Raw genomic sequence first — 20,421 nt, forward strand, 5'->3', positions numbered from 1 at the left:
CACGGGACGAACGGTCGCCGCCCGGCTCGCTGGAGCCGGAGCCAGGAGAAAGCCGCTGCAAGCAGCCCGGCACGGGCTAACGCGACAGGCAGGAGCCGAACGGTTTTTTTTCAGTCACAAGTAGCGAGTTAGCCCTTGTGACTCCACCCTTTCCACAGCACAGCGCAGGGTGACTTTGTGACTGAAGTCATCACCACAGATGCACGTGAGAGGAAAAGCGTGCAGCAACAGATGTCTTACACGCTTGACACACACGAAGGAAAAAAAAAAAAAAGCCCTCTAAGCGTGCTTGCAGGTCCGGTAGCCAGGAACACTGAAGGAAATGCCTTTGTGGGAGAAGCTGCACTTCAGAGGAGGATGGGGAAGATTGTCACAAACTGGCCCCGCTCCTCTTTTTAATATCTTTAAAGGAGTTCCTGAACACCATCTCTCCAAGACCAGCTTATCCACTACCAACATTTTGCTCAGCCTTACCATACCAACGTGTTCTCAAGTCACCAAAAAATTAATAATAATAATACCAGAGCAATCATTCAAAAAACCTTTCCAGAAATTCAGGTACAGAAGCCTGACACCCCCACCCCAAAACTAAAATGGAAACCACACAAGTTATACTGACTAGGAACACCTGAAAATGGTTGCAGTGATTCTTTAGCAGCACAGTACACAATGCCGAGAAAGAGCAAACCAAACACAGTGCCTCTTGCAATTTCACCTAAGGTGAAAGAGCTGCGACAAACAAACACCAACAAGTGGTGTGAAGGCAGAGTACTGATGGAGCTGTGGAGTCAGCTGTGGTCTTCAGCTCACTGCTTTCAGCATCTTAACACAAGCCCAGTTTACAGAACATGATAAAACAAAACAGAAGGCTTTATTTTTAACCAAATCTATTTATAAGTGTTAGAGGCCACATATAAGGTAGTTTGGTTAAAGACTTTGGGCCATTTCTAGAAGTAGGGCTTGTAACCCTGATGGTATCAGTAAGAGAAAACGTGCAAACAGGAAAAAACAAAAAACAAAACCAGTCTTTGCTCAAAAAATGAGACCTAAATATAGCATCATTCTTCAGAAATGCCTGAGAGCAGCCCACATGTTTCTCCAAAGCAGACTGCTTTCACAGGTTATAGTTACCAACAGAAACCAAAGCCAGAGAGCGGGAAAGCTAAGTTTATCCAACCTCTGCAGTCTGAAGCAGGACAGAAGTGCAACTTGCTTACAGCAAGCTTTCGTGAGAGTCCCACTCCTGCTGGGAGGAAATGGACATCTCTAAAATGTGTCCCTCATTTTCTTCTCTACAAAGTGGTCATCATTGATAGCTAGGATCTAAGAGGGAAGCTCTTAAATCCAGTTTCCAGTGCATAGGGTGAGATACATAAATTTATATTATTTAACATAGGCCCAGTATTCAGACTTTCCAGAAGAATTGAAACCAGAGACACTGAAAAACAGAGAACAAAAATGAGAAAAAGAAAACACCAGTCTTTTTACACACAACATGTAATTAGCTGATACAACTCACTTCAGCAAAGGTCTACATGAGACTTGGGAAAGGATTAGACATTTACACAGATAATGAGAATATCCAGATCAACAAGACATACCAATGTTTGCAGAGTACAATCTCATTTCTTAGAACACAAACTGATCTCTGGCAGATGGATGTAGGAAAAGCCTCCTCAGGGCAGGCTGCCCTGTGATTTCCTCCTTAATTTTATTGTACCCTCTTCTGAAGTACTGCTGCATACGGGAAACTAGATTACATATAGCATTAGTCTAGACTACCAGTTCTCTGGGGTTGTATATAGGGATCTTTGTTAAGAAATTCATGTACAATGCACATTTCCCTGATCTTTAATAACATAACTATTAAACATATTGCGAAAAAGCTAACATAGTATCTCAGCGTTACAGTTGCTGTGAAAGATGACTTGCAAGACATTTAATGCTAGAGCAAATGGATGTAAGCAATACATGGGGACAGCGCAAGCACTGAAAATATTAACTAGATGAATTTGATAAAGGAAAAATGCAAAAGCAAACAAAAGGAAATAAAATCAATTTTGCATAGTCCACTGAGGAACTTCAAGTCAAAGGCAGCAAGCCAGCCATTCAAACTAGAACTTAGTTCGCTAGCATTTCAAAAGCAGAGACTCCGTGACCCCAGCTAAGTATAAGCAGGCTGCACAAGCCATCGTTTAAGCCCTCATCAGTGGTGAAAGTAACCACCATTTTGTTAGGTGCCAGTGAAGCACATGTCACAGCAGAGCAGCCTTCCTGCCCTCCTCTGGTAACTAGAGTAAGCATCAAGTGTTGAGTTTGCTACATTTTTATGGAGCTAAAACTTTTAGTAAGCAACAGAGATTCATGATTTTATGTCTACTGATCCTTGAAAGACAATGTATGCACTCAGAACATGCAGTTTACCAGGAACCTAGGTCCTAAATTTCTAAACGATGCCAGACTATACAGCTTCTCTAGCAGCTTGCTGTTTTCATCACTCATCAGTTGAGGAAATATTCTTGTTTTCTTCATCATCAGGCATATCTTTTAGCTGTTGACGAGCAAACTCCTCAAATACCATCTCTGCATCACTGAAATGGAAGAAACACAGGTGTTTCAAAATGATGACAGCCATTTTTTATACCAGTAGACTGAAAGCAACATGCTGGAGGAAGAAGAAAAGCCTGGAGCAGTCTCTGGTGATGTTTCTTTTGTCTCCAAAGGGATTTGGATCATATTCCCACACATACTATCTTCGTTGGTGCTATTCTAAGATATTAGGAAAAGCAGTTGATGGAACAAAGCAGGACACAAACTGAGGAGGTTTTCATGAACCTCATGTACCGAACCATGCTCACTCCAGCTTAATATCTATCAGCTAGCTGAACAGTCTGCAGCCTGAAAGGGTCTTTGTCTTGAATTATAATGTGAAACCTTTCATCCTTATTTCTTCTGTGCTTAAAATATAGGCACATGGTTGAACCTATTGAGTTCCTAAAACTACAGAGCATCAGCTGACCACAGACATCTCTTTCTGTCCAGCTGTCAGGCAAAACATGGTCTCAAGCGACTTTCACATGGTCGGTCATTGCTGTTCAACTGATAGCAATAACTTGTCAAGCCACATTAATTTTTTAAGCTCACGCTCTGTGAACCCTGTGGATTTTTTGAACAATTTTGAGGAGCTTTCAAAGAGGCAATGCACAGCTGCAGCTAGAATTTGAAATACCATTAAAAGAAACTTACCCATCCTTCCCTGCAGTCATCAGCATGCAGTAAAGGAGGAAAAAGGATACAGCAAATAGTTAGAACAGTGGATGCTAAAAACAGCAAAATATTTATAAACAAAACAGTGACAAGCAGCAGGATTTGCAGCAATACAAGAATTCTGGAAAGTCTCAACATGTATGTGCACACACCTGCCAAAGCAAAACTTGATCTCCCAAATGGAAGAGCATCCCAGCAATGTTGCCTAAGACATCAGAAGAGCTGAGAAACAAACAGATTTTTCCCATTTATGCTTGCTAGCAGTCACACCTGAGAGAAACATCTGTGCACACGCTTCTCAGATGACAGTGCTTGCGCAACATTAGTCTTAATTGGTCTGTCACTGTGGTTTAAGTAGCTAGCTGATGAGAAGACGTTCTCATTCAATAAACTTAAAGGTACTGAAATCGAACAGAGGCTGGAATACAGAAAGGATTAGGTGGCCTCTCATCAGGCAGATTACGCACATGAGAAGCAATACTCCTGATTTCATCCTTGCCTAAACATAATCCTGAGACCTCTGGCACTTTAATGTGTTCCTTTGATGGGATCTTTACTAACCACACTGTAACAAAACAGCGTTTAGGCTTGCTAGCAGGATCTCTTGGAAGGTGTTTCAACACGGCCTGAAGTAAGCCTACACTGCAGTGAAGAAATGGGAACATGGATTGTTTTGCTCTTACAGTTACTTAAGCTTTAGCAAGAAACAGTTGCTTCACTGGCTTATTTCTCATGAGTTTAAGTGAGGGAGCAAAGTGCACTAAAGCCATTGTTCCACAGAAGTCACCAGGGATTTGGGATGCCTCGGTGATTGGGTAACCTGGAGAATTCCTGCCCACAACACTCAGAAATCAAAGGCAACAAGTGGTGATTAGCATTGCTGGAAAAGTCAGCATTACAAGCGTGCCAAGTAGGGCACTGTAGCCAAAATGCCTCAAACGACAGATCACGTAAAAGCGTTCATGATGGTATTTATCCAGACTCGGAAAGGATAGCTTCCTCTACTCACAGACGCCAAGATGAAGTCTGGAAAGTCTCAGTGCAGCAGTACTTGATTGAAATGGATTTAAAATGAAACGTTTAGAAGTTTTAAAGTTTCCAACACATAAAGCAGTGTTGTCATTTTATTTTCCTCCAACTTGTAGTCTTTAAATAGTCCACCCTCTTTCCCCTCTCCGGAGTGTACTCGTTACTATGGGAACAGTGACATTAATGATATGGGCAAAGCTGAACAACATCCACCAATGTGGTTTGAAGTTGATTTTACAGCATGGGCTGAGGGGAGAAAGAGGTATTGCTTTGGTAAGGCATGTTCTTTTCTGTCAGATAAGTACTTACTGTATCAATACAAAGGTAGCGTGGCAGTATAGTAATACTTCTCATATAGCTTATATGTCAGATTACATTCACAGATGCATGGACACTATTTTACTTTGAGGCTGCTGTAGGCTTGTTAAATGTTTATATTACCACTCTAGGAGGAATTAAGTCCACTCCACAGGGTTATCGTGCTGTCCCATGCTTTATTTAGCACTAAAATATTGAAGAAGTCTCAGGAACCTGAAAATGGGTTGTTGGGGTTTTTTTTCCTTATTTTTAACTGGCATCCCAGCAATCATTTTGAGGGCTGGGATGGGAGGGGGCTGTGTTCAAGGACAGATGAGGCTCCCGAACGTCATCATACCCTCTGCAGAAGGTTTTCTATAAGCTTTTATTATGCAGCCACAGGAATGACTCCATGTAATTAAAGTTGTGACATATGGTAATTTTCATTATAAGCTTGCTTTTAACCTCTTTTAACTTCGTGGTGGAAAGAAAAAAAGGAAAAAAAAGTAGGTTATGTTACATTTCAAGACATTCAAGCCCTTTGAAAATTCACTAATTTCTGAAAGTTACAATATCAATCCAGGGTGGGAATAATGTTAATGTTAAAGGGATACGGTATTTATGGGTTTCTTGGAAGGAACCCTTTCATGCAAGTTTAACAAAGAAGCAGATAAATGACCATTTGTTGAATAACAGCCAAAACAAAGGTCAGTGTACAAGACATAGGCCCACAAAATGTGAAACCTCAAGACAAGGGCAAGAAAACCCCAGACCAAAGAACTCACGCTAAGAGCGCAGCCTTGAAAAAAATCCCAGCAGGAGCTGGGCTAACTGCTGACAGGGAAAGGTCTTGAAAGCACAAAGAGACATGGCCCAGTTTGACTCTATCTTTAAAAGAAACAGATCTATATCCATTTTTGTCAACAAGGCAGAAAAGACAGGCTGCCAATGTGACAGGAGCTGCTTTGCCTAAAAATAACCACCTGTGAAACACATGGGTCCAAAACCAGTACACATGTAACATGCAAATGCTGGCCTACAAGAAGTCCAAGACACAGAAGCTATAAATAAACATGGGAAAGGAAAGGTAGCAAGAAGAGCAAGCAATCAGCAAGAGCCATGCACTCTGGCAGACCTGCTTTTTACTGAGGGATGACTGCTTCAGAGCAGACGGACAAATAAAAAGGGCAAAGCAATATACTGTGAAATAAAGTACAGTGCAGCTGATCACGCTTGCCCCCATTTGGCCATAAAAAATAAAACTGTGTTCTTGTGAAGCTTATTTTTTCTGACGTTCTGAGGTTCTCTACACTCAAGTCAGCCCTGCACAATTAAATACACTGATGCTACACGTTTTATTTATTTTTGCCATAAATCACTTCGGCTAGGAAAGAGAAAAGGATATTACCCCTCTGCAAGGAATAAGCCATAAAGTCACATATGTGACATTTCTAATTCCACTGTAGCCGTGACTTTTCCTTTCGCCCAGCTGCAACGTAAGTGACAGTCAAGTAAGAAGGGAGGTGCAATGGACAAATTGGTTACTGACTCATAGTAAAAACAAAAAGGAATGGAAAAAGAAGATAAGGAGTGATCTCAAAATTCCCTGTGCATGCACCCTTGCCTACACCCATTGCACAGGCTACTGAACAAGCCATCAAAACAAAATTTTATCTTGTAGGGCCTTTAAGAGTCTAAACACTGTTTGCTGAAGCTCCATCTCTGCAATTAAGTCTTGTTTTGCTCGATTCCAAATTGGATGTTATTTCACTAATGAAGCACATCTTATTTTTCAGAGTTTATGACCTAAGGTGGCAGAATAAAAACTGCATCTCCAAAACATGAACTCACAATTAGAAACGATGATTAGGCACAGGACACGGAAAGCCAGTAAGAGTTTTAGTTTACCATCTTCACTCGGGAGGCTGTTTTATTCCCTGTAATGAGCTGAGACACCACACTCCAGCACAGTTTTCAAATCAGTTATGCAGGCTTCATAGAAATTTTCTTTTGTGTTAGTTTTCTTGTTTGAAGAGAAAGCATTTATTTCTCCAGTTTACTGTTTGTAGGGCTTTCCCATGGGATAGCTCCTGAAACTAACTGCATTTCTTTTTCAAGTTACCCGAAACCTGCAATTTCCATCTGAAGAAAATGCATGAACCACAGCTGTCTTCTGACAGAAAGCTCCTAGAAGGACTTTGATGTAGCAAACAATATGTGGGCTGCTCCTTTGGTAAGAGGATGTGTTGGGGGAAGTGTTCTGAGAAATATTAAAGTTTTCCATTTCCCTTGTAAGTCTTCTGCCCACATCCTTTTGAGTGTACTATATAAAAGAGTATATCAGCCATCCTTTGAAATAATCTTAGAAGGGAGAACTGACTTCCATTTTTCCTCAAGCTACAAATGCTTCTGCCAAAATCATCTGCCTGAAGCACAGAAAATAAAAATGGGGTGGTTGCATTAACACCAAAACATGGTGTCACGTCCGAAAAAATCCACACCGTTCTAAAAATACACACAGAATTCTTTACGGTTCCCTGATCCTCTAAATAGTCCGTGTTGAACATTTTCAAGCTTTTCTCTGAACCCATGAAAGCTCCAGACTTGCAGCCCTGAGCTGCCTCCCCCAGCACCTCTGCCACGCGAGGCTCCCCGTGGACACTAGATGGCCCTCACCAGCCACCTTTCCTGGGGCCACCAGCACCAAAAAGGTCCCCGGCCTTCACCAAGCTTTAGCCAGGGGGATTCCTGCAGGAAAGTCTGAGGGAAATACTTCAGTATGTGCAAGCTACCGGAACAGCCATGAAGACCCTTTCCAAAGCCGCTCTCCTACCACGAATCCCCACTTGAGATCACGATCAAGCGAGCAGCAATCTCAGTGTTTTGCTGGCAGAGCTTTGCCAGCCTGCAAACACAAAACAGAAGCCCACAGCACGGGCACAGCTGTGCCAACAGCAGCATTTGCCCCACAGCAGCTTCCCCAGTGTGGTCCAACCTTAGGAGCCCTACAGACCAGCCCTGAGGACCTGATTTCTGGAAGCAGATGCAGTCTGCATGCAGCTGTATAGCGAGTGCCCTGTGCTACCCTTCAGCGATGGGGCTGTCTTCCCTCCGGCCACAGCAGAATGGGAGCGAGGGGAAAACAGGCATTGTGGATTTGTCCTGATGGTGCTTCCTGGACTCACCGTGCTGCTCTGATGGAGGTGCAAATGCACAAAAAACTTCTCCTATGAGCATGCTCTGTGTCTGTGCTAAGAGGCCCTGCTGGCACAGCTAACAGCAGAGGTTTCCTAGGGGAAATACGAGTTTCCTATGGTGCAATTCCCTCACACTGATTCCTAGCCAGAGCACCTGAGGATAGCCAGTCTCTCTTCTTGCCACTCAGGTTTGAGTCCTCCAACAACTGGTAATAGAATAGTCCAGATGGAAGGGACCTTCAAAGGTCATCAAGTCCAACTGCCTGACCACTTCAGGGCTAACCAAAAATTAAAGCGTATTATTTTGACGGCATTATTCAAACGGTTCTTGAACACTGACAGTCATGGGGCAAGCACCACTTTGCTGGGGAGCCTATTCCAGTGTTTGACCACCCTCACATTAAAGAATTTTTTCCTAATGTCCAGTCTGAATCTCCCCTGGTGCAGCCCCGTGCCGTTCCCTCATGTCCTTTCATCAGTTATCAATGAGAAGAGACCAGCATCTCCCTCTCTGCTTCCCCTCCCCAGGGAAGCTGCAGAGAGCAATGAGGTTGCCTGTTAGCCTTCCTTTCTCCAGACTAGACAACTCAAGTGTCCTCAGCCTCACCTCATAGGACATGTCTTCCAGCCCTTTTTACCAGCTTTGTTGTCCCATCCCTCCCCCCCCCCCCGGCCCCGGATGCTTAACATCCTTTTTATGTTGTGGAGCCAGAACTGTACACAATATTCAAGGTGAGGCTGCACCAACACCAAATACAGTGGGAGAATCGCCTTTTTTGACCAGCTGGCTTTGCTGTGTTTAATGCACCCCAACCATTTAACACAACAAGGACTAAATCACCCCCCTTTCTAATGCTCCCAGTACAGAACATAGAACCTATCCCGGGTAACTCCTTTCATAGACTCCTCCACCTTCTTCTAGTAGTCATGTTCTTAGATACAGCGGCTTTAGATAAGTTTTAGCCCAATGAAAAAAAAAACGCAGTGCAGAAGCAGCCCCGGTTTTATGTTTGAAGCCTACACAACTCCATCCAAACACAGATGGCAGGACAAGGTGACTCATCCAGAACAATCCCAACATCAAAAGCTGGCATAATCTTTTGTGTTCAATAGCTGCCCCAGATGCTGTACAGGAACTTCTGATTTAGTGTAAGCACCTTGCAGTTTCCATACGTTCACCGTTACAGAACAGAGCCAGTCAGGAATTGAGGAAGCAGGAAGACAAATGCTCAAGACAACCTAAAGATTTGGCATCCACTCCTAAGATCTAGTATTCCCTGGGAAAGGTAGCTCCTTACACTGTACCATGATTTTTTTATATATTTATATGTATATATTTATATACATATATATAGCGAGAGAGACACTGTGGCCAATGCCACGTAAACATAATAGGGACACTGTAAAATCCTGAATGGTTTTATCACCTTATAACTTTGCTTAGAAATATTTTGCTTTTTATAGTGTTGTGTGTCTTAGGCGTTTTCTGTCACATTCTCATTTGCTATATTAGAATCTGGATAGGAACTGTTAACAGCTGCATCCAGGGCATTTTGCACAGTAGTCATGAGATTTAACTGTGCAGTGCTTCCTTAAGTCCCTGTGCTTTCAGTTGTGATTCCACAGATGAAAGACAAAGGGAACATGACCCATTTCTACCTTCTTCCATCTCAGCATCCCTTCTCCCTCTTACACTGTGCCTTGAGGTTTTCTCTCCCGCACACACGCAGCAGCCCCCAGTGCTGGCTTCCAGACACTAAAGGCTAAATGTCTGCAAGCCTAGCAATGGTAAGAACTCACCTGAGACAACAAAAAAAGGCAAAAATGAGGCACAACTGACCTGCTGGGTTCTTTTCCTCGGGTTTGGGGTGCATGAGACGAAACGGCAGCTCTGTGCCCACTTCACTGGGGAGAAGAGAGAATGCATCAAATCCACAGCCCCAGTCATGCCTGGTTCAGTCTCCCTCCCAGCTCAGGCCAGCTCAAGCCTTCAACTCCAAATTTACTCATTCTTTCATCATTTTTCTAATCCTAACTCCCCCTTCAAAAAGAGTTAAGCTCAGATTTCTCCACAAAAAAGAAGCACAAAACACATATGCATATCCACCCTAATAAGCTGGGTTTATCATGTGCTGAACATTGCATGCATATAAATTTGATGCATTTTTGCAATTGCATCATTTTCACAGCTGAATTTGCATATTTCTTATTTCTATCAGCTTAAGGGATAGTTAGGGAGGTGGGAAGGAGAATAAGAGGGTAAGAAGACAAATTAAGAGCTATGGCTACATGGTCTGAAAAGAAGACTCTTACCTGGAGGTGAAGTCTCCCAGCATACTACGGAAGACGACAAGAAATATATAAGCCTATTTAATGCCTTCCCATTTTGGCACTCTAGCAAATAGTGTTTTACTGGTGGACTATTGAAATCGCCTCCCTTGTATATTCTTACTTGCCTCAAAGCTTAACCTCCAAATACACTTGTTTTTAAAAAAAGGTGACTTTCATTTTTCATATCCTTCCCACGGTGAAAGAGTAAGTTTCTGAACCCCTGACCAAGTGTTAGCAAGGCTCCTTTGCTGAGGGCCTGAGAGTCAAAGGACAAGGGCAATCCAAGCAGACCACAGAAGGCAGCAGTCGTTTTTATCATGCTTTAGGCAAATCATTGACTTATTTTTGTATTAGAAAGAAGGATAGATGAATGGAAGACAAATGTAAACAGTGACTATAAGCAATGCTTCTTATCCTCTTTTGCGCTGTATGCTGGGAACTATCTCATGCTGATACCATTAGCTTCTCCCATAAAACTGGCTCAGTACAGTACCTTAGCTACAGTATTTATGACTCTCAGGCAGAGATGCACCTACCTTCTGCTCTGGGAGAACAAGAACACCAACAAAGGTTCACACACAGTTTCGCTTAAGCCTTGACAAACTAAAAGTTATCGCAATGAAATAAAATTGCATTGCAAACCACAGGTTCCTACTTCAACCTCTGGTCATATGGCCAAAGTCTTACCATAGCTTTCCTTAAAAAAAAAAAAAAAAAAGCTTAGCTTTCTACAGGTAAGGAAAGTAATCCAACACCTCTGGCTCAAGAAAACTTTTTTGGCTTTTTTTTAGGCCAAGAAATATACAATTTCAAGGAAGTTCATGCTTTAAAGTTAACCTAATATCCCTACAACATACGCCCTTTCTCTTACGGTGGAGTGTCCTACCCTCTCCCCACTAGTCACTGGGGTACACACACTTCCCTCTCCGAACTCTAAACAGATGTAGCAAGAAGTCTGGTACCCTTACCCCGAAACAGTGAGCTTCACTCGGATCTTGTAGGAAACGAGAATCCCCATCACTGTCTTGTCTATTCCATCCTTAATACTACCAGAGAAAACAAAGTGGTGTTAGATAGTACTGCAACAGAGCAGCAGTACATGGCAGGAACAAGAACTAGACAAACATTTCTTTCTCCTAAAAACCATGGAGCAGAAGAGCCTTAGGGACGGCCAATACCTCTCCAGATCTGTGATGATGCTTTAGCCTGAACAACTATGATGGGTCATGCAATCAGATGGACCCATTAGGACAGGTACAAACATCTGATAGTTCAGTTTCCTCAATCCTCCCCTCTTCTTTATACCCTTTACCAGTTGGGACCACTTAAAACCACTCACATGGTACTAGAAGCCAAGTTGGTGTCCTCATCTTTTAGCTTTCCATCCAGGGCTATTTCCCGGGTCTGCCGGTTATTTGCTAGCAAGGGCAAAACTGTCAGTGTCTTGGTCAGGCTGCTGTTTGGCTGCACCTTCTCCCTGAAAATAAAGAGAGGCGAGAGGGAAAGAGATACACTCTGATCTGCCTTACAGACCCAGCTAAGGTAATTTCAGAGCAGATTACAAAGCCATCCACAAGGAGTGGGATTTATCTGTCCAGATTTAGATATCTACAATACAAATGTCTACATCTGAACTAGTCAGAAAAGTTTCCTTCGTAATCAAACAAGTATTTGCAGAAAATCATTAATTTCACATTAAGGCATACATCTAAAAGTAGGTCAAACTATGCTGCAGACCTCTACATTTGGACAAAATGAATCCAAGTTTAGAAGACCAGTACAAAAAGGAAAACATGGCCCTAAGGTACAGAGCAAAAACCAGAAAAATATAAAATGTATGGGTGTACCCAACCCTCCTCACAAAGCAAAGTTCAATGCTGCACTGCCAACACACTGCAAGGCATAACAGCAAGCGGTTCTCCACACCATCAACAGTCCCCGAGGTTTTTGTGAGCTAAGGCCAGCAGAAACCAAGTTAAATGTTGTGAAAAAGACTGACACCAAGCTAGAGCATCCAGCATTTCCAGGCAAACAGCAGCACTTTAGAACAATGTTGCAGCTCCCTTTAAAGGTTTCAACCAATGGAGAGCCCTACATAGGCCCTGCTAAGCTTTTCCAGTAGGTAATTACTCTTCACACAAAACAGCTTTTCTGCAACCTTTCCCGGATCTCTGAAAAAAGGAGCAGGGTACCTGCTGGCTACACCAAAAGGAGACCAGCTGCCTCGACTACAGCTGGTGTCAAGACACACACAAGGCAAAGAGAGCAATGTAACAGCCAGCAACCGCCAGACTACGGCTAGGAGCACCTCCTGTAACTGAGGAGGGTAATTAGGAGGGAGGAAGGAGTGTAGCAAGAACGGATAAGCAGAATATTCACTCACTGTGCTTCCTCAGCAGCTACCACTTTTGTATAGTAATCACTGGAGTACAAAACCACATTGGCAACCTGCTCCACTTGGCGAGAAAGAAGAAAAGGGACAATTAGTTGTGCGTAGGCATCAGAAACGACATAGCTGTCCCACTGAATCTCGGGAGTGAAAAACACGAAGACAGCAGAAAAATCCATACATTTAGAGCCTGAAGGGACCACCAGGTCAGGCAGCCTGATCTGGATAGACATTGGCCACTTGTGTGTTGCTGGTCTCTGTCTTGCCTGAAACACATCCAGCCTTGATTTGCAGATGACAAAGTCAGCAGCCCATGGTTTCCTTGGGGAGCCTGCTCTTTCTGTTTTGAACATCTCCCTTTCTAAGTGTGTTTGCTTTCATCTCTGGTTACTGGTATCTCTTGTGTTTCTATAGCCTATGCATTTGCATTCATGAGACGCCAGTATCAAGCAGACAGGATACCAAACTACAGTCAGGATCCTGTGGCAACAAATGATTTGTATTCTCTAATCCTAATCTAACACCAGAAAGGATATGGTAGTTTTGACTGAAACACTGATGAGAGAATCTGAAACTACAAAGTCTTTTTAAGCCAGGCAGATGCGTGCCAAGCTAAAAAAATATTTGGGAGTTACTAGACAGTGCATGCAAGACTGGCACTGAATTGGCTATGAAACCCTCAGCTACTTTGCTCCCTTCCTGTTTTCTTTTCTCTTTCTCATCCTTTGTGTCTCAGATTGTCTTCCCCAGGCCCAAGAGCAACAGGGTTTGTGGGATGAAAACAAGCAGTCCTACAAATAAAGCATAGGCAGTACTGAAACTCAGGCCCTGCCCTCAGCTTCCTCAGGAGGAATTACGCCATCACTGGCAGAGGGGCCATTCCTCACATTGCCAAACATTTCTGAAACCCCAGGCAAAACTGTACACAACCTAGGCATGTTTACTGTTAGCAGGAGCATCCCACTGACAGGGGAGCTCTTCCCACCACCCTCCCAAAGAGGCAGATTTCCCCACAGCACCTGCCTTGCTTACCATAAGTGCCTGTCCCTTCCTGCTTAGATTGTACATACAGGTGCCTGAAATTAAGCCAGCCAAGTAACCATGAGTCAGGAAAAAGGCTGCAGTGTTTCACTTGATGAACAGCAGCAAAGAAACAGCAGCAGAGAGGGTGGATTAAAGAAATTCCTGACGCACCCCATGCTGCCTGCTTAAGTAGTTACAAGCACTAAATTCTGGCTCTTTCAGCCCTCCCACCAAAGAGTCTTCCCACCCTAAGAGAATACCAGATAACAGTAAAAACCTACCCTGGACTTTGATCTTCTTCACTGTTTTCTCTGTGTTGTTGGTGACTGTGATAGTGACTGGAATGGGCTCACCATGGTAGTACACCTAGGAGGAATTCAATGCTCAGAAACCCTGCCAGGAGGCTTCTCCCAGGCCCTATACCACTGCAGTCCACACGAATTCAATCTCCTTCACAGAGACCATATAAGGCAAGGTGACCCTTCCTTCAATGATTTTGTCTCAAATGGCTGATAACAGTGTCCCAGGCACCCCCAGCAGTAGCTACTGACAAAAGCTACATTAAAACCCTCGAGTGGTAAGGCAAGTCAGTCTCAGCTGAGACAGAGTCTGGGTAACACACAAAATAGCTGCTTTAGGCAGCAAAACACATATTGGTATTGAAATACTATGATGTTCATACCCCAGGGGCAAACTCCTCACCTCTTTACTGAGGCAAGCTTTCAAGTTTAACGGCTTGTTGGACATGAAGAATTGCCACGTGGTCTCTGCGCAAGGTTGGGGTCCTGGCTGTTCTGGAGCATATTGCACCTTTCGGATCAATAGGCGTGCAGAGTTCCTGAGAAGCAGCAGAAGACAACAGGGTGGTACGTTGTGCTTGGCAGAGGCAGGAGTTTTGCACTCATGTGCTTACGCTCAAGAAGTCCACTGACAAGTGGAACAAAGCTGAACAAGCAACCATGGTGCATTACTGACCGTTCTGGCCCTCTTTAAGAGAGGCACAGCTGAAGACAGACAGACACATGTATTTTATTACCTCTTATGAATTCTCTCTTCCACATTCTCTGTTGAGAAAGCTTTCACCTCAAAGTCCACCCCGCAGCTCTGCCAGAAAGAAATCAGTGTCACGAGCCAAGAACATCTGCAGATGTTCAAACATCTTCCTGTACACTAGAAACTGGCAGATTCCTGCCAACCGCAAATTCTTCTGGCCTCCAACCATTGTAACAAACCCTCACCAACTGGTGTGGCAGCACTCACCTATTCCATGCTCCTTCTGATAAATAAGGCTTAGTTCCCAACCTCTGACAAATGACATCCCTACTCCTAAAAGGCTTTCTGTGAGAGCACTGTTGTAGAGGTCACAGCATGCTACAGGAGATAACACTGACCAGCCTGCAAGGCTCTTCAGTCCACTCTGAGTTTCTGAATTGGCTTTGTAATGTCAATACCTGACTCGAGGTCAAGCTTCTTACTTCCTGGTGTCTAAGGGCTAGGAGTGATCAAGCCAAGCTGATCTTTGCTTTAACAGTCGCCTTCAACACTGCCATGGGACATCTGTGAGAGTCCCAGATAACTTCAGAGAAATATGTTAACTTTTGCTACAATATCAATCCTTCTGAAACACATAGCTTGTCCCTGTGGCTCTGCATTCTACAACTTGCATCCCATCTTGCCTGGTTTTAGTCTAACCCAGATGTTCAGAGAAGCATCCCGTGAAGTACAAAAGGACTATTTTAAATGCTGTCAGAAACCCTGCAGAACATCACATTATCTAGCGTTTTTTCCTCCAGGACTTTTGTTTTGTTTACACACGTGTAAAACAGCCCGTTTCTGTATTTGTTTTAATTCAGAAGCAGATCTTAACACATGCTATTTATAGGGATCTGTGAGAATTCAAGCACTCAGTCTCCTTTTCTCTCACGTGACTGACTAGCTAATAGAAGCCTGCCTGACATTTTTGTGTGTGTTATTTTGTGTGTGTCCAACCCACAAATCATGTGGTACCCTTAATGAAATTACAAGCATTGCAGATTTAGCACAGTCTTGCAGCTATTGAACTAGATTCCTTTTCTTATTCTGAGGAATTGAATTCTGACTCTGACCCACACTGTAGCTCTTGAAAGTCAGGTTCCTGACATTGGTGGCATAGCACAACAAACCCCAGTATCAACTTACTCCTCTCTCAAGTTAGCCAAATAAATTCACATGACATTTTCCACACATCCTCAACCATGATAAGCACAAGTGTCCCATTTGTCTCACCTTATCAACATCACGAGGTGCAGGCTGCAAACAGACTGAACAAGGCAGGTAATCTGGGAACTGTGGGAACAAGGAGAGAAAAATAACCCAAAGCAATATTATGCAGATTTCCAACTCTGTGATATTCTAATTAACTTGCTGCTTACAAAAGGTACAAAACAACCATGAAGACAACAGGCCACTTGCTGTAATACAGTAATCTTTGAAGTTCCAGCTAAGACAGAAGCTGAGCCTCATGCTAACCCTGTAACAAAGTCTTTGTGGAAGAGAGGGGCTAAACATAAAGAGCCAAGAAAAAGCTGACAAAAAGTAAAAAAAAAAAAATCCAGACACATGAAGCTCCTAGGCTAAAAATCAAGCACTAGAGGCACAGCTCAGATTAGAAGCTGGGACATGTGGCTCCCCACCCAGGATCATCAATATTGCTCACAGCTGTGCCAGTCATCACTGCTCACATGGGCTTGAAGCTTGAGCAAAGCATTCTCTATTCTGGAAACACAGCTAAGGCCACGAAGACCAGCCAGCCACCAGCCAGTGTCCATTTGCTTCTGGACTAGGCAGGGCCAGCAACTTCAGACATCAGCTAGCTAGGAAGACTGCAGAGCAGCTCATGGAGACATGGAGTGCAACATCCCATCAAAGAATCCAGCAGTTTGGAGATCACTGGGTTGTATTTGAGTGGTCAGCAACGTATGACAGGTACCTGTCCACTGAGCAGATTCAAAGACTTATTTATTGTTATTTCAGAATATATGGTTTTCAAACCTGGATCTCCCTAAGGAATGCTAAGGCAGACATGTCAGTGACAGTACTGGAAGCACATCCTGTCAGATTCAGAATTTGGCAATGAGATGTTTACAATGTCTGGTAATAAGCTTTTCCTTTTTTTTTTTTTTGATTAAAAAATAAAACTTTTCTCTCTTTTTTTTTTTTTTTTTAAAGAAAGAACTTGACACTTCCTTTGTAAGCACTATGGCAATGGTATAAAGTATCCCAACCCCCCTGGAATTGGGAAGACATGGATATTTGGAGCTGTGGCTAGCATAAAGCCATTGTGTAACTCCTTGCCTCTTACAAGTACATTTCACACAGTTAGGACAGTTAGGATATTCTTGCAGTTTACCACTTGGTAATAAAAAAAATGGTACATTGCCTTTTCCTCAAAACTTGAGCCTCACATAATACGAACTTAATATTAATCCCTGTCTTCAGTCCCTCACTGAGTGTCAACAGCCCAGTAATAAAAGACAAGGAGGAGAGGGTCAGGGGCTCTTACAGGATACTCACTGTAAAGAAAAAGGGATAGGCATTTTTCCCCAGCTTCTTTAACAGAGATTCCTGCAAGTGGGTGAGAGAGTCTGGCTTGTCAGCAGGTGGGTACAGCTGGACCCTAGAGAAAAACAGGTCCCGTCGGAAGGTGAGGCCAATCACATCAATGTCTTCCTGGCCATACCGGAAAGCACAGGTCAAGGTCACGTACACTGAAAAGAAGCAAACGACAGGTAAAGCATGCAGCAGACTAAAAACATAGCCAGGGTGGGATGTAAAATCCTGCACTAGAGCCATGGAAACCCATTTTAACACTGTTATATGTGGTATGAATCCTAACTGGGTTATACAAGAACATATGTTATGTTGAATAAGAAGCCCATTCATTGGGGAAGAGTTATATTAGAACCATTTTACATTGCTATAATGGTACAGACTCCAACACATATGTTGCATAAACTCTCAAACCTTTTTTCCCCTTGATCATTGCAGGATCCACCAATACAACACCATCTGAAAGAAAGGCAAAAAAATAAAGAAAGATTACCAGACGATAATCAGGGTTAAGAGAGCAGAAAGGATAGCGCGTCTGCTTGTGGACTTACCTACAGGTTCCACAGTCCCCATGTTGTCAACAAAGTCACGCTTTCCCAGGTAGATGGTCAGCTGTAGGGAGAAGTAGTACATGGTTGAAGTTCAAAGTGTTGATGATTTGGAGAGGGGGTGGGGGGGCAGAATGGAAAACACGGTGTGGAGCTAGAAAACTTGTAGAGAATGATTCCATTTTAAACTTTTACTTTTTTTCCCAAACGAACATGCAATCCCCAAAAGACAATATTGCTATTCACATGTTTCAGGACTTCAGAAGAGAGGACCTAATGTGTAGAAGAACAACACAAATACTCATGGGATGGGACAAAGAACTATGGATTTAAAAATTTTTGATGCCATCAGAAACATAGTGCATCAGTTTTGTTTTAAACATTTACAAGCAGGAGCACAATCTAGGAGGAGTGAGAGGGGAGCTGCCTTCCTATGCAAGACCTACTGTAAACTTGGTTTATATTGTGTTTTCAAACTTAGCACTAAACACAGACCATGGTCCTTCTTCAGGAAAAAACAGAAAGGGCAGGAAAGATTTGTAATGTTTCCAGCCTGACTATAACTGAAATTCATACCTACTCAGGCCCATTATTATGGTACTTACAGCTTTGTCACGGGTGGTTTTTTTGAAGATAACTTGTTTTTGAGGGGAACCAGCATTCTTCCCTGTCTTTAGAGACTCAGGGCAGCTCATGGCCAAAGATGGGTATGTGACCGTGGATGAATGACGCTTTTCTGCCCCAAAGGCTCCTGGGAGAAATATCAGGAGAAAAAAAAGGATACGTGGATGAGATAAAACTAATTATACCTGGTGGGTACAGCATTCTACTCCCATGGTATAGTTCACCAAATGGACTATTTAAATGGGTATTCAAGTGCAGCACAGATGGTGGGCTTTTTTTTTTTTTAATAAGGAACTGCTAAAATGAAATTATTTAAAAACAGCTCTTCAGAAACATTACAGAAGAGCTAGAACTCATTTTTAAGTCAAATTCAAAAATTCAGTAGACCAATTGAAAATATATGGGGGTAAGAGAGAGAGAGCTTGGCCTCTGCAGAGATTTGTAGAGAGACAGTTTGTGAAAAAGTCTGCAGGAGTAGAGATGGAGGTAATCTGGATCAACATAAGGTACTTCAATTTTCAGAAGGTACATCAAGATTTGTCATCAGAGGCTCTAAATTGAGATAAGAAGAAAGTTCAATCTCAGTCAATTGAATAAAATCTAGGAAATAATATCAATACATGTGAGTTTTGGCTACTTTCTGGGTTTTTCAAATTTTCACCATTGCAAGTATACAATAGCACAGCAGCATCTGTCCTGGGACATTTGCTATTGAACGTAGTCTTGAATGAATGCAAAAAAGCCTAGATAAGGAGTGAATAGTCTGCCCACAAATAGAAAACCACCTTTGATTGTCAAAAAGTTGTCTGTGCTAAGTTGGAGGAGTGCATCATGAAAGAGACCGGATATGCACCGAAATACCATTTATTCTATGACAGCAAGTGCAAAGTATCACACTCGAGGAAAATGCAGCCACAGTCTGACATGTACAATCATAGTTGTCACTATGTAGGAAGAAAGTCTTGACGTAACCAGAAAAGTTATTAGGCAATTAACCAAGAGCATAACAGAGAATGTCATTTATGCTATTTTAGAACCCCTGATGTATAAACATCTTGGAGACAGCATGCTTAGTTTAAGGCCCAGAAAGGTGGTATATATTGGTAAAGAGTCAAGACCAAACCCAGCATAAGAACTCATCTCTTCCACCGTAAATTTCCTAAATCAGAACTGAATGTAAACCATTACTTTCAGAGTATCATTGAATTTGAAACAGAAAGCACCGTAAGAATATAACAGTCCAGCTACTTGCCCAGGAAGGTAACAAGTATAACCGGGGGGTAAGGAACAACTTGCACTGAAAAACAAAGGAAAAAGATGCAAGCAACAAAGCAATAAGATTCTTCAGGGGAAAAAAAAGAAAACAAAAGGCCAGTGGAAGGACCAAAAGGACAGGAGAGATGTCCAGAAAAGATGTCCAGAAAACTTGAGTGGCACAAAATGGAGAGACTTTGTTTTTCACTCTGTCTTAAGTCAAAAACTATCAGCATCCAATTAAGTGGACAGTAAATTGAATATAAAATGAATCTTTTACCCATATAACACAAGATACAAAAGTACACTGCATTATTGCAGAAGGCTCTGGAAATCAACAAGGTAAATAGATTCACAGGATTAGACATTCAGAGGGAAAAGGTTTTTGACATATGTTGGACAGGATGATCCAGGTGCAACCCTAACCCCATAAGACACTGAAGCTGAGAAGCAGCATCAGGAAAGGATGATGCTTCACGTGTTTTACTTGTACCCTTCTCCCTTCTGTACACCGTTGGAATCGGCGTACTTTGATATGACTGTGTATGACTGCTTGCAGTTTTCCTCTATTCTGGTTTTCTACTTGCTTTTCCATTTTAAAACTGTTTCAAGAATAGAAACGGTTTCTATAGCGTATTTGCAAACTCTACGCTGCAGAAAAAGGAAATACTTTCCTTAGACCACTTGAAGAACTGTAAAGTGGAGATTAGAGACAGGCATTACATCTGCTCGAGAATCTGCATTTTATGAAATATAAGTAGGTTTTCCAAGTCTGGAGTAGTATTTGTGGTCAAGCAGTCACCCTATTCACACTCTAGACCCAAAGAACAAACCAGCAAATAACATTAAATACCTTGCTGTGTTCCAAACGCCA

At 42.6% G+C, this 20,421-nt stretch overlaps 1 protein-coding gene across 1 annotated transcript; it reads right to left on the bottom strand.

Annotated features, from left to right (window-relative positions):
- Window positions 1–1,644: 1,644 nt before the first annotated feature.
- SAG (S-antigen visual arrestin) lies at window positions 1,645–18,364 on the bottom strand. The gene is made up of 15 exons (XM_035544923.2): window positions 18,275–18,364; window positions 17,673–17,733; window positions 17,536–17,580; window positions 17,086–17,279; window positions 15,799–15,858; window positions 14,570–14,637; window positions 14,236–14,371; window positions 13,815–13,899; window positions 12,505–12,577; window positions 11,461–11,598; window positions 11,090–11,167; window positions 10,104–10,127; window positions 9,631–9,695; window positions 3,247–3,256; window positions 1,645–2,591 (listed from the first exon to the last, which is right to left on the bottom strand). The coding sequence occupies exons 1-15, from the start codon at window positions 18,362–18,364 to the stop codon at window positions 2,495–2,497; spliced, it is 1,224 nt and encodes a 407-aa protein (XP_035400816.1). The 3' UTR covers window positions 1,645–2,494.
- Between the last annotated feature and the right edge of the window lie 2,057 nt (window positions 18,365–20,421).

This window comes from Cygnus atratus, chromosome 9, assembly GCF_013377495.2.
Source record: "Cygnus atratus isolate AKBS03 ecotype Queensland, Australia chromosome 9, CAtr_DNAZoo_HiC_assembly, whole genome shotgun sequence".
Classification (NCBI taxonomy): Eukaryota; Metazoa; Chordata; class Aves; order Anseriformes; family Anatidae; genus Cygnus; species Cygnus atratus.

Coding starts and splice junctions, on each gene's coding strand:
- SAG (XM_035544923.2), bottom strand. CDS start 18,364: ATGAGCTGCCCTGAGTCTCTAAAGACAGGGAAGAATGCTGGTTCCCCT. Junction 17,734..18,274: donor AAACCACCCGTGACAAAGCT/GTAAGTACCATA, acceptor TTCTCCCTACAG/CTGACCATCTACCTGGGAAA. Junction 17,581..17,672: donor GGGGACTGTGGAACCTGTAG/GTAAGTCCACAA, acceptor CCTTTCTTTCAG/ATGGTGTTGTATTGGTGGAT.